Raw genomic sequence first — 14,953 nt, forward strand, 5'->3', positions numbered from 1 at the left:
TTAAAATTGCTATGACGTATTTGTAGGCTTAGATTTTCTTTTTCACAATCTAGTTTAATCTCTAGCCCACCACCCACCAGAGGTGGTAGACAGGAAAGGTTAATAGGTCAGAGGAGGATGTGGGCCTGTTTAGAAAGAGTTCTTTTGGGTGATTCCAGTCTTTGTTATCAGGATATCTGCAGTCCAGGTCACATGAATCAGCAGTGGTAACTCGATCCAACGGAAGACACAATTCATGAATCAACAACAGCAGTTCCATCTGGAAGAAGCAGGAGGCTCTGCCAATCAGTCCAAGAAGTTCTTTGGTGAGTTTCTATGTAGTCACTTCAAGCAATGGTGCAAAGAAGGCAAGGCAAACCAATGCCACAGCATCTTTAGTGAAGACCAGCATAGCAAAGCCCAATGAAGACCTGCAGAGTGGCAAGGCAAATCAATGCCGGAGTGTTGTCTACTGTTTGTTGGGTTAGACTTACACCCTTTCCAAACAGCATGTCTCCTCCTCTTAAGTGTCTGCTCCAGCAAAACATCGCATGTCCTTTTTTCAGGCAGCTTCCAAAAAATACCACATGTCTGTTCTCAGCAAAACATCCTCTCATAAGACAGTTTCTAGAAAAATATCACGTGGCTCTCTGCTCCTCCGTTCCAGAGACAGTCGCATCTTCTTGTGCAGTGCCAGCCTTGTCCTGTAGACAAAATGGTGAAGGTTGGTGTGAACAGATTTGGCCGTGTTGGGTGCCTGGTCACCAGGGCTGCCATCTTCTCTCCACATGGCAAAGTGGAGGTTGTTGCCATCAACGACCCCTTCATTGACCTCAACTACATGGTCTACATGTTCCAGTATGACTCCTCCCATGGCAAATTTAATGGTACAGTCAAGGCCGAGAATGGGAAGCTCATCATTAATGGGAATCCCATCACCATCTTCCAGGAGCGAGACCCTGCTAACATCAAATGGGATGAGGCCGGTGCTGAGTATGTTGTGGAGTCTACTGGTGTCTTCACCACCATGGAGAAGGCTGGGGCCCACCTGAAGGGTGGAGCCAAAAGGGCCATCATCTCCGCCCCTTCTGCTGATGCCTCCATGTTTGTGATGGGTGTGCACCACGAGAAATATGACAACTCACTCAAGATTGTCAGCCATGCATCCTGCACCACCAACTGCTTAGCCCCCTGGCCAAGGTCATCCATGACAACTTTGGCATCGTGGAAGGGCTCATGACCACAGTCCATGCCATCACTGCCACTCAGAAGACTGTGAATGGCCCCTCTGGAAAGCTGTGATGTGATGGCTGTGGGGCTGCCCAGAACATCAACTCTGCATCCACTGGTGCTGCCAAGGCTGTGGGCAAGGTCATCCCAGAGCTGAACAGAAGCTCACTGGCATGGCCTTCCGTGTTCCTACCCCCAACAGTAGGAACTGACGTGGATCTGATGTGCCGCCTGGAGAAACCTGCCAAGTATGATGACATCAAGACGGTGGTGAAGCAGGCATCTGAGGGCCCACTGAAGGGCATCTTGGGCTACACTGAGGACCAGGTTGTCTCCTGTGACTTCAACAGCAACTCCCACTCTTCCATCATCGATGCCAGGGCTGGCATTGCTCTCAATGACAACTTTGTCAAGATCATTTCCTGGTATGACAATGAATACGGCTACAGCAACAGGGTGGTGGACCTCATGGCCTACATGGCCTCCAAGGAGTAAGAAACCCTGGACCACCCACCCCAGCAAGGACACTGAGAGCAACTTGGCCTCCAACATTGAGCATCTCCCTCACAATTTCCACCCCAGACCCCCATAACAGGAGGGGCCTACGGAGCCCTCCCTACTCTTTTGAATACCATCAATAAAGTTCGCTGCACCCCCCCAAAAAAAGCATCATGTGATACACCTGAGTCTTCAAAGAAACCAGAAATTTCCACTTCACATATTCCTACTAGAATTTTCCCTTACATGTCTGATTCAGATGAGCATTGAATGTAATGTATGTAATGCGATGAGTATTGTAAGCCCCATTAGCACACGGACTTTGCTGTTGTTTCAGAGCAGGAGACAATATGTGTATGTGTCTGTCCCATTACTATACTAACATCTTGAGCAGTTCCTGGCATGCAGAGTGAGATGTTCATGGAATAAGTTATTATGGAGTCATGAGATGGCTTTATCTTTAAACAAGTCACTCATGTCCCTTTTATATGATGAATCACAGAGACCAATAGTTCTTAATGTAAGCTAAATTTGTATTATTTTACATGAACCCCACTTAGCAAATGACCTGATATATTGACCTACGCAACCCATACAATCAAGCTTTATCAGAGATTCAAGAATACATATCATCAAAAACAACAGCAGCAACAGCAACAATAGCAGTAACAACAATAAAAACCAGACCTTGGCAAAGCCTGAGACTCACTGGACTCCCAGCTACTCCTTTCCTGTACCAGACATATATTTCTGGTTGAGAATTCCCACTTAGGCCCTTGTCACTGAATCTCAGGAACTACAGCACTATCTACTTGTGGGATTTTGTTTAGTTCTTTAGGTATTTGTACAGCACAGGCAATAGTCTTCAGGGACCTACATATTAAATATCTTTATATTTTATATATGTGTATAATCTATATATAATATAGAATTTTATATTATCTTATATATGATGATGTATTATATATATAAGATATGATATTATCTTATCATATCTTATATATGATGATGTATCATCTTAATATTATATGTATAACCTTACATATATTATCCTAATATATATATAATCTAAATATAATCCTATATTACATTTAAGATTCTCTCTCTCTCTCTCTCTCTCTCTCTCTCTATATATATATATATATATATATATATATATATATATATATATATACTAAATCATGGACATCCACAAAGGACATTTCATATATAAGGACTCTGCTGGCTGTGTGTGTGTACAAGTGTGTGTCCAAACCCACACAATACTCATATCAGGACATCTTACATATAATTAGTCTATCAAGGATTTGATCCATTAACATAATAAAAGGGGATCATATGGGGCTACATAAATTATTATTTATGCAAACTGTCAGATGGCGCACCTAAGAATAATTTTTTAATCTTCATTTATTTCTTTATTCTGTTGCTTTTTCTCTTAGATATGAAGTATTTTTAAAGATTCCCGTACTTTATATGTACATATGTGTGCCACCAGAAGACCTCAGAAACTCTCAACTGGAGTTACAGGAGGTTGTGAGCCCCCAAGTGGGTGCTAAGAATTGAACCTAGGACCTGTGCCAGAGAAGCTCTTAACCCTTGAGCTACCTTGCCAGTCCTTAGATCTAAATTTGTGACATGTTAATTTTTTCTTAATTCTTTCACAAGTTCCCTCAATTTTTGTGTGAATAGTCTCTTTTTTTTCCTTTACATTTGAAGGATCACTTCATGTGGCTGCTTCTCTTAACATTTTAAGTCTCAGTTAAAGATGAAGGTTGGCACAGTTTTAGCATCTTTACCTAGCATGTTTAAAGCCCTTGGGTTCACACCCCAGCATTGAAAAACAAAATATTTCCACTACTTACATACATTTAGTGTTCCATTCTCTTCTTGTTTGAATTACTTCTGAGAAGTCAGTTATTTAATAAAATAAAAATAAAATTTTCTGTTACTCTGTATGATAGATGTATTATTCCTCTACTCTCTTCAGATATTTTTCTTTGTTTTTCTAGAGTATGAAAATGATACAGCTATAGACAGGGCTTTAAAAAGTTGTTTTTGTTTTCCTCTAGGTTCTCATATCTTTCTAAATCTTTTAGTGGTCCTTTTTCACCCAGTGTGTTGTGTCCACTTCCAGCATGTCACACAGCAGACAGCAAGGCAGGCACCAGAAGAATGGAGTACTAAGAAGACCATGTTGTTTTCCCTCCTGAAGGCAGCAGGGCATCCTAACAATAACCAGTTGCTGGACGCTACAATCATGACTTCCGCAATTCTTTTCCTGTGTTTCATGGTCCTGAATTCAGTGAATATTGTGTTCTCCACTTTGTGTGGAAACAAGGGGAGAAAATCTGGAGAGAACTGGACTACAAAGGGAGAGAATTGTTCTCAGAATCCTGCTGTGCTGTCCAAACTCTGGGTACAGTAACACACACACACACACACCCTATGCAGATGTAGTTCTCATGATAAATCACTTTTTAATCAGTCATAATTTTGCATTAAGTGCTGAATAAGTGCCCTTTGTTTCATACTTAAGCTGTCAGTGGTGAACATCAGGAGGGCAGACTAGTGCCTATCATTAAGCAGAGAAAAATCAATACCATTTTTAATTAAAGGAAGGCACAGCCCGGCTTGGAGACAAGCAAATCTCCTTGTGAGAGCATCTCCCCTTTAAACTTTTAGAAGTTCAGTTCAGAAGTTGAGAGGCAGCCAAATGTAGGGAGTGACTGAAATTCTTTAGGGGTGGGGGTTGGGTGGATCCAGACAGAGAAGCAAATGAAGCAGAGGAGAAACACAGGCCAGGTGCATGCTTTTTACTAGAGAAGATCTTAAGGCATGGTCAAAGATAGGTCCTGGTTTGCACTATATATGTAATTTTTTTTTCATTTGTAGATTAAGAATGAGTTGAAGAAAAGCCAAATATATAGTCTTATTCACATCTTATTATGGTTTAGAATCCAGAACATGACATGTTTTTATGATTCCTTTCAGATTATATTTTACAGCTTGAGTTTTTCTTATTTATAGTGCAGGAGTCCAACAAGATGATCTGTGATGTTTTACAACCTAATGACAGAAATTCCACCCTATCACTTCTATAGTCAAAGGGAGGGGAATAGTAAAACATGGAACTGCTGAGAAAGAGAGCTATTCTGGAAAGCTACCAACCTGAAATTCAACACCAATAATTTATTTGAAGGAAGAATTTTTAAAACTTAGAGTTGGAGCAATATAAGGCTAAACATTTAACCAACCCCCTGACCATGACATGATCATGAGCCTAGGAATATCAGAAAAGCTATCAAGGAAGCTCTTGTAGTGAAGGTTCATAGCACTAATGTTGGTAAAGACTCCAGGACATTCAGAATAAAGTTACTCAACTCACCCAGTTACCCCAAAGACCCTCTCTGGCCTTTCCCTAATTTTCAAAGTTCTTTTAAGCAGCCTTCCAGAGTTCTAGTTGATACTGTTTCCATTCTTGTAACAGCTCTGCTCCAGCTGCCCAGAAAGGTTTCCCCAGTGCAAGTGTAACATTTCTGCTCTGGCAGGAGCAGGTCTCCCAACCAAAACTAGGCTGTGGCAGAAGTGTTACATCACATCTCTGCTGCCAGAGATATCCTGGCAATCAGGAATCAAGGAAGACTGCAGTCACACCACAGAACAAACCTCACAGATCTATTGGAAGGAAAACTGGATCTCAGGAGGGTGGATAGCTCTGCTTGGTAGAGCAGCACCAGGGACCTGAGCAGAAAGGGCAGTGGCATCTCTTGGGGGAAGTGGGGAGCTTTCAAGATGGATGGTTCCAAGGTGAGGATTGGTAGGATTTCAATTCTTTACTTTAAGAGCGCTCGCACGCTTAGGGATGGGTGGGTTTCTGGAGTAAGCTCAAGGATTGGTGGGATTCTGTTTCTTGGCCCAGGTCTCCAGCTTGAGGTTAAGTCAGGGTCAGGGTGTTTTTCCCTTTGGTCCTTTATTCTGCACTTCTTATGGTGAAAAGATTTGACTAATTATGGTTTAGTAGCCCATACTGGTGTCATTTGGGGACTCTATGTTCTCAGTAACTTTAAAAATCCATTTTAAAGCCAGGTGTGGTGGCGCACGCCTTTAATCCCAGCACTCAGGAGGCAGAGGCAGGTGGATTTCTGAGTTCGAGGCCAGCCTGGTCTACAAAGTGAGTTCCAGGACACAGAGAAACCCTGTCATGAAAAAATAAATCCATTTTAAAATGGCATAAAGATACAAAGGACCTAACAGTTCATATAATTCAGTTTCAAAGGTTAGGCAGACCTCAGACTTAATGGGATCAAGGAATCCCCTCTTTGTCTATGTTTCTGATCTCTGCTCTCCTGGGTATACTGACTTCGTTTATCAGCTGTCCACTGTGGGGTTAAAGATCCTAGAAGAACCCATGAAAACAAACATCCTTCATCCACTCTCTTCTGTACCCCATACATCATATTCAATATATAGGGTCATATTGGTCAGTCATTTTAGCCTAGATTCTAAAGCTTCTGAGAGAGAGAGAGAGAGAGAGAGAGAGAGAGAGAGAGAGAGAGAGAGAGAGAAGCCCTATTTTCAATTAACATTTATATATGGCAGAAGCAGGATGTACAACATCTATTATGAAATAAACCAGTAATGATCTTTTCTGTTGCAGTTATTAAACCACTTTAAAAATTTATGTGTCTATGTATGTGCTTGCAGTTTTATGTGTGACTGCTGGGGTGCCAGAAGGGGGCATCAAATTCCCCTGGAACTAACGTTAATAACAGTTGTGAGCCATCAGATGTGGGTGCTGGGAAACCAAGTCCCCTCCTCTGCAAGAGCAGCAAGTGCTCTTAAGTGCCAAGTCATCTTTCCAGATTACAAATATCTTGCACAAAAATGAGTGGCACACATTTCGCACCATCCCTTAGACTTCCAAGGGAACCCACGGTCAAAGCCACATCTTTAAACACTATTTGGCCCAAATCACCCATCGTGGAGTTATTTCGAAATACACAAGCCCTCTCTCCTTGCCCCATACTAAGCAGGATGGCCAAGGTGTTTGTGCAGAGCAGGAGCCCCTCCAGCAACCCTCAACCTGCACACCAGGGAGATGCAGAGCTGTGGCTGCAGGAGCAGGGCCACGTCAGGTCGCGGATCCGGGGTGAATCCCACTCAGGTTGGATCTGAGGAGTTAAGGGTTCCGAATACCCGGCACTAGGAGATGCAAGGCAGCATCTCTTGGTTTCCGTGTGTCGTTTACTCTGTGGAACCAGTGCTACCACCGGTTGTCAGCGCCCTTTCCATGGTCTCCAAGCGGGGTCTGGGCAACTGTGGAGTGGCCCCCTCCCCCTGGTCAACAGGTTCGAGCTTTCTGTCCTTACTTGGTCTTAAGGGAAACACATTCTTCACTCCCCTTTACCTCCCCGACCCCACCCTTGCCACCAACCGCCCCTTCCCCCTACCCCGCCCCCCATTCCGAACACTGTATTCAAGCAACCGTTTCCTACTGCACAAAATGGCCACTCCACGGGACACCTGTGGCCACGTGACCCGCTGCCCTCTTGGTTTTGGGCCTCTTTCCGCCTAACTCCGGTCCCAGAAAGGCTGCCCTCGGAGAAAGCAAGAGCTAATTAAACCGGAGAACCGCCACAGCTCGGAAACGACAGGAAAAGGTGGAGCGCGGGAGAGGACGGAAGAACAAACCCCAAAACACAACAAGAAACAAACAACGCCATAGTGAGCAGCGGAGAGCCAAGAGGCCTACAGGAACTTTCAAGGCCTCACTGCTAGAGGGCAGAGTTCTCGCGAGATCTTGAGGACTTCCAAGGCACGCACGGGGGAAATCGCGCAGTAGAGGGAAGGTGAAGTTCAAGCCAAACAGGGCAGCGGTCGGGTTGATCGACGTTCCGGGGGGCTACGGGCCGCCGTGTACATCTAACTCCATTATGAACTCAACCGAGTGCTGTTCCGCCGCTGTAAGTCTGACAGGGCGGCGGGCCCTGTGACCGCATCGCGGGCGATGGCGCGCTAGGCCTGACCAGGAAGTCTCGCGAGATTAGAAATCGGCGCGCAGGAGCTGCGGCGGGCAGAAGCCATAGCGTTAGCGCGGAGAGAGGCCGTGAGAGGGACGGGAGGCCCGCGGCGCCGGCAGAGCGGGCTTTGGGGGAATCAGGTCGCCCACTGGACGGACGGACAGACGGACAGACGGACGCGCCGTTCACCCCACAGAGGACCTCTGAGGTGAAAGCGTAGCTCGGCAGAGGCAAGCCCCAGAGTTCTCCGTACTCTTCAGGGATGAGTCATGTGGCAGAGGAAGATGAGCTCGGGCTGGACCAGCAGTTGGCTGGCCTAGACCTGACGTCTCCGGACAGCCAGAGCGGGGGCAGCACAGCCAGCAAAGGGCGCTACATCCCCCCTCACCTGCGGAACCGGGAGGCCGCCAAGGCGTCCTACGACAAAGACGGCTCACGGTGGAGTAAAGACAAGGATGCCTACAGCAGCTTCGGGTCCCGCAGCGACACGAGAGCCAAGTCCAGTTTCTTCAGTGACCGCGGCGGAAGCGGCTCCAGGGGAAGGTTTGACGACCGCGGGCGGAGTGACTACGAGGGCGTTGGCAGCCGGGGAGGTAGAAGTGGCTTTGGCAAATTTGAGCGGGGCGGGAACAGTCGCTGGTGTGACAAAGCAGACGAGGATGACTGGTCGAAACCGCTCCCACCAAGCGAACGCTTGGAACAGGAACTCTTTTCCGGAGGCAACACTGGGATTAACTTTGAGAAATATGATGACATCCCGGTTGAGGCGACAGGGAATAACTGCCCTCCACATATTGAAAGTTTCAGCGATGTCGAGATGGGAGAGATTATTATGGGAAACATCGAGCTCACTCGTTACACACGCCCAACTCCTGTGCAAAAGCATGCTATTCCTATTATCAAGGAGAAAAGAGACTTGATGGCTTGTGCCCAAACAGGGTCTGGAAAAACAGCAGCTTTTCTTCTACCTATCTTGAGTCAGATCTATACGGATGGTCCAGGTGAAGCTTTGAGGGCCATGAAGGAGAATGGAAAGTATGGGCGTCGCAAACAGTATCCAATCTCCTTGGTCTTGGCTCCGACCAGAGAATTGGCCGTGCAGATCTATGAGGAGGCCAGGAAATTCTCATACCGCTCTCGAGTTCGTCCTTGTGTGGTTTATGGTGGAGCTGATATTGGGCAGCAGATTCGAGACTTGGAACGTGGCTGTCACTTGTTAGTAGCTACTCCAGGACGGCTAGTAGATATGATGGAGAGAGGAAAGATTGGACTGGACTTCTGCAAATACTTGGTGTTAGATGAAGCGGATCGGATGTTGGACATGGGCTTTGAGCCTCAGATACGAAGAATAGTTGAGCAAGACACCATGCCTCCAAAAGGTGTCCGCCACACTATGATGTTTAGTGCTACCTTTCCTAAGGAAATACAGATGCTGGCTCGGGATTTCTTGGATGAATATATCTTTCTGGCCGTAGGAAGAGTTGGGTCTACTTCTGAGAACATCACACAGAAAGTCGTGTGGGTGGAAGAAGCAGACAAGCGGTCATTTCTGCTTGACCTCCTGAATGCAACGGGCAAGGATTCCCTGATATTGGTGTTTGTGGAGACCAAAAAGGGTGCAGATTCTCTGGAGGATTTCTTATACCACGAAGGATATGCTTGTACCAGTATCCATGGAGACCGATCTCAGCGAGATAGGGAAGAGGCCCTTCACCAATTCCGATCAGGAAAAAGTCCAATTCTAGTGGCTACAGCAGTAGCTGCAAGAGGACTGGATATTTCCAATGTGAAACATGTCATCAATTTCGACTTGCCTAGTGACATCGAAGAATATGTGCATCGCATTGGCCGTACAGGTCGTGTTGGAAACCTTGGCCTTGCCACCTCATTCTTCAACGAGAGGAACATAAATATTACCAAAGATTTATTGGATCTTCTTGTTGAAGCAAAACAAGAAGTGCCATCTTGGCTAGAAAACATGGCTTTTGAACACCATTACAAGGGTGGCAGTCGTGGACGGTCCAAGAGCAGATTTAGTGGAGGATTTGGTGCTAGAGACTATCGACAAAGTAGCGGTGCCAGCAGTTCCAGCTTCAGCAGTGGCCGTGCTAGCAACAATCGCAGCGGTGGAGGCAGCCATGGCAGCAGCAGAGGGTTTGGTGGAGGTAGCTATGGAGGCTTTTACAACAGTGATGGATATGGAGGAAATTATAGCTCCCAGGGGGTTGACTGGTGGGGTAACTGAGCCTGCTTTGCCATAGGTCACTCTACCAAACAAATACAGAAACCACTACATGTAACGTAGCCAGACTATACCTGATATAGCTTCAAGAACCCACAGAACAGTGCCTCCTGTGATTCCCCATTGAATACTTTTTAAGGGAGCTTAAAGTGACAAGAAGAAAGGAACAATCCAGAAGACCCATTCAGAAGGTGGTTTAAAGACTTGATTGTTGTAGTTTGGATTAACTCACCTCTTACCCCCATCCTACTCTGCATTTATAACTTCATGACTAAGGATCATTTGTTTGTTAATGTGCTGTACCTTTACTTTAGACAACTTTTATTCTGATGTCCCGTTGGCTCAGTAATGCTTAAGATATCAAATTGTTCTAGCAAAATAAATTTTCTGAACTTGGGCTAAGAAAACAAAAGAAAGGGACAAGTATTTGTTATGGGAATGGGACTGTCCTTAAGTATACCTTAGGTACTCTAAGGAAGGCAGGGGTGAAGCCCAGGATGAAGGATGGCATTTGGGAATACATAAATAACAGCCCAGGGGTTCAAGAGTAGTTATGGTTGAAATATCTGTTTAAGTGTACAGTTCTAGTTGCTAAACTTAGCACGGCCAGGAAATGCAATGGCATTTTTATTTTCCTGTGTACTTTAAATAATCCTTTGTTAGTAGTCATCCTCAATGAAATGTAGTGGCAGCCTTGGGAGTCACTAGTCAGTATTCATGCTTAGTACTGTGATGTAGAGGATCTGAATGGCTCCAAATAAATGGTATCAGGAAACTATAGAAGAAATGGTCTATATTCTTTAATGCAAGCAGGTTTTGAAAAACCATGGATAGTTAGTAGAGAATTACTTTTTCTTATGATGGGGAGTGTGAAGATAGCCAAGGATGTGATATTTGAAACTAAAGAGTACAGAGAAATAGTTCCTTAACGAGTAGGCATTGATGGAATTTCCATGTATAATGGTGGAACAGTAAACTAATGTGTACTTGTTCTCATTCTCTACCCATTTGTTGTAGAACATCATCAATAAACCACTACATCTCACATGGGATCATGTTTTTTTGTTTTGTTTGGTTTGAGACAGGTCCTCATGTTACCCAAGGGTAGTCTTTAACTAATTATGTATCTGAGACTGGCCCTGAAGTCCACCACACTTGATGAGATCATGAATTTTTAAAATCACATTGTTTATATAGACAGCTCCCCCAATATTTTTCTCAGGTCCTGTATGTCCTAGTGCTTCCTGTCTATTAAATTACTGTCTCTGGAATACTTAGATAATAATTAGTTGAATGTTATGGAATAGATTTCTACCACCATTGGCCAATGAGTGGGTTACATAGTTTATATAAGGTCAGAGACATATGTATATGTATGCATATATAGTTTAAATTCAGATAGGTAGATACACTGTAGATTGACTCTCAAAAGTTTGTCCTGTGAGAAAAATTATTGTCGCAGCCAGTCCATTATTTTATTAGTGTTCCAGCCCAAGTATTCTAAATAGATTGCCCATAAAATTAACAGAAATTCTCGGTGGCCTCCATCAGTACTAGCCCTAGTCGTCCACAGACATTCTCCACTCTTCCAGCCCCTCATGTCCCCCTACGTTTGTTTACTCCTTTCCAGTTATCTCTGCTATAAATTCCTGAGTTCTACTTTGTGACCCAATTCATACACCACTCTCTTAGTAAGACCTGGTCAAAGTTCATTTTTCTCCATGAAACTAGCATTAAAAGTTGTAGTCCCAGCAATCAAGATAAACAATGTGTTGTTTATGCTTGCTATTTTGAAATCAATCATGCAAATGTTGCAATTCTTATTTTGTTTTTAAGGTTTTGGTTTTTTTAAATTCTATATTCCCTTTCCAATTGTCCTTTGCAACTGCATATAGTTCTTGGTCAGTCTGTGTGGATTGGATGGCATTCCAGAGAGGCCTTTCTTCCCAAATGTTTTATCCCTACAGTTATCTTGGAGGGTGTGGTAAAACACTTGGACCTAAAGTCTTGTTTGTGTAAAACAAAGTGAATGAGAGTCGTGTAGGTGACCACAGGGGAAGAAAGATTGCACTCTACTGCTTTGCTGGGTGTTAGGAGTACTCAGTAATAACACATTTAAATACAACCTGGCTGTCCCTCACATTGATTAGGCTTCATATACTAGTCATTTCAGATGATGCCAGTAATGATTCCCTAATATTTTAAATCTTTAGGTTCATTTTGACAGTACTCTAGAAGCTTGAGAAGCACGGGAAAAGATACAAAGACCTCTCTGACTCCTTTCTGACCTGATGGGAAGTTCTTTGAGAGCAAGAGCCAGGCTATCTAGGGCAATTTGTGTTGTATTGAAAACAAAAGCAAAAAGACAGTGCCCCGTCTATATTCTTTAATGCAAGCAGGTTTTGAAAAACAATGGATAGTTAGTAGAGAATTACTTTTTCTTATGATGGGGAGTGTGAAGATAGCCAAGGATGTGATATTTGAAACTAAAGAGTACAGAGAAATAGTTCCTCAACGAGTAGGCATTGATGGAATTTCCAAGTATAATGATGGAACAGTAAACTAATATGTACTTGTTCTCATTTTCTACCCATTTGTTGTAGAACATCATCCATAAACCACTACATCTCACATGGGATCATGGATACCCAAGCATCCCTTTCCTTTCCCCATTATCAGTATATTACCATGATTTGCTAAGTTCATACATGAGCCACTGATCATACTTTACTGTTAATGTCCACACTGGCTAATGTCCCATTGGCTTTATCTAGTGTCTTATTCTGGCCCAGTCTAGGACATATTTATTCATCAAACCACCTGAGGTTCCTCCTATGACAGTCTCTCAGACATTCTCATTTCTGCTGACCTTGACAGTTCTTTTTTTTTTTTTTTTTTTTTTTTTTGAGTGCTGGTTAGGTACTTTGTCCTACAATTAAAAATAGTTGGATTTTTTCCCCTTTATAATTAGACTGGGGCTGTGGGTCTTTAGGAGCGTGTTCACAGAGGTAAAATGTCATTTTTATCATGCCAAGGACACACCAAAATTCTGAAGTATCAGAGTTGATAAGGACCTAGATCCACTGGCTGAGGTTGTAGGATCTGGCAGGTTTACCCACTCCACTGTGACTGTACTTGAATTTTATTTATTTATTTATTTATTTATTTATTTATTTATTTATTTATTTATATTTTGAGGCAGGATCTTACCAGACTGATTTTGAACTCTGAGTCAGACTCTGAGAACTAGGAGTACTGGTGTGTTTCATCACATCTGCTTTCTTTTCATATTGCCTTTCTAGAAAGATGTCACCATGTACAACCCAGGTTTAAGGCACGGAGAGTTTATGCTTCGTTCCTAGTCTTCCTTTGCCACTTAAATTTCATCTAAGTATGGAACTATGGATGTGTAGGAATTTCATGTATGTTCTAAGTTACAGCTTCCTTGCTCAAAACTTGTAAGAAGTCTATGAAAGGACTTTTTAAGTGTTGAGATGGGTCATTTTTAAATGTATAATTGTTAAATCTCTCTCCTGTGGCTGCCTGCATGTCTTTCTCTTACTCATTTTCTTTCCATACACAGAACTTCTTTTCTCCCATTTGTTTCACCCCCACTCTACCAAGATAACTGTGTTTGATTCAAGTTCCTGCTGGGCCCAAGGCCTATCTGGAATTCCATGCAAGCCATTCACTTACAAATCAACCCATAGAAACCGCCATTTACTATGTGCAGTTGCTAAGGGCAGCAAAAAGAGAACATAAACTTAAAGATACTAAAGCAAAGCTTTGGTCACTAGAACTGTTTTAGCTGACTCCTATGTCCCTTTGTTTATATCCACATCCTGTTGCTTCCTGGGACTCAGATGAGTGCCTCTTCATTTTCTGGTGTGTGTTATTTCAACTTCAATTGTATTTTGTAGGCTTTTGGTTGCAGTGACAGATAACCAAGAGAAAGCATTTATAAAGAGGAAAAGTTGATTTTGGCTCATAGCTTGATTTTACTCTGTGATCACTTGAGAGTTTTGCTTTGGGTCTGTGGCAGTAAACTACATTGGGTCAGGAGCCTGTGGGGGAGGCCTGTTCACCTCAAGATGGCTAAGAAGTAAAGAGAGGAAGGGGGCTGTGTTCCCAATATCCCCTCTGTTCTAGTTTTGTTTCTGTTGCTGTGACGAAATATCTTATCCAAAGCAACTTAGTAAAGAAAGAGTTCTTTCAGTTTACATCATGGTGGGGAAGTGAAGGCAGGACTTCGGCCAGTCACATCACATCCACAGTCAGCCACATCACATCCAGTCAGCCACATCATCACATCCACAGTCTAGCAGACACAAATGAAAGCTCACCTGCTTGTTCTCAAGTCCATTTCTCCACAGAGACAGTTCAGAGTTCCTGCCAGGGAATGGTGTTAAAGTGGGCTGGGTACTTTCATATCAGTTAACTTAGAGCATTCCCACAGCAGACATGCCCTAGGACCAATTTAAAGGGGGCAACCCCTCATTGACCATCTTCACGTGATCTAGGTTGGGTCAAAATGCCAAAGCTAATCATCACACCCCTACTGGGCCCTATCACTTCCCAGTAGCACAACAGGCTAAGTAGTGCAACCAACACATCAATGGACTCAAGAAGGAAATCCTAGCACCCAGTACCTCCCTCAGCTCTTGCTGGATACGGTGTGTGTTGAGTTCTATCACAGCTCATTTTGCTCTCACGCTTTTCTGTAGTTTAATTCTCAGAACACATCACTCGTGATTATAGTTTCCTTTTCTCATGTAAAAAAACAAAAACAAAAAACCCTCAAAACTTAGACCACTTATTTAATGCTTACATTTTCCCTTCTAAATGTTTGTTTCTGTCTATAAAAAGTATTGGCATGAAGTCCAGAATTCTTCCAGTAAAGTGTGTGTGTGTGTGTGTGTGTGTGTGTGTGTGTGTGTTAGACAATTCTAAGGGCTTCGTGAATTTTAGACATTGTTAAGAA

General features: G+C 43.5%; 1 protein-coding gene and 1 pseudogene across 1 annotated transcript; both read left to right on the forward strand.

The window, feature by feature from the left end:
• Positions 1–694: 694 nt before the first annotated feature.
• On the forward strand, positions 695–7,950 carry LOC110301986 (glyceraldehyde-3-phosphate dehydrogenase pseudogene; annotated as a pseudogene).
• Positions 7,222–11,017, forward strand: LOC110302889 (putative ATP-dependent RNA helicase Pl10). Its single transcript, XM_021173686.1, has one exon. The coding sequence runs from the start codon at positions 7,993–7,995 to the stop codon at positions 9,973–9,975; it is 1,983 nt and encodes a 660-aa protein (XP_021029345.1). The 5' UTR covers positions 7,222–7,992; the 3' UTR covers positions 9,976–11,017.
• Positions 11,018–14,953: the final 3,936 nt, after the last annotated feature.

This window comes from Mus caroli, unplaced genomic scaffold (assembly GCF_978045245.1).
Source record: "Mus caroli unplaced genomic scaffold, Mus_caroli_1 scaffold_1, whole genome shotgun sequence".
NCBI lineage: Eukaryota > Metazoa > Chordata > Mammalia > Rodentia > Muridae > Mus > Mus caroli.

Coding starts and splice junctions, on each gene's coding strand:
- LOC110302889 (XM_021173686.1), top strand. CDS start 7,993: ATGAGTCATGTGGCAGAGGAAGATGAGCTCGGGCTGGACCAGCAGTTG.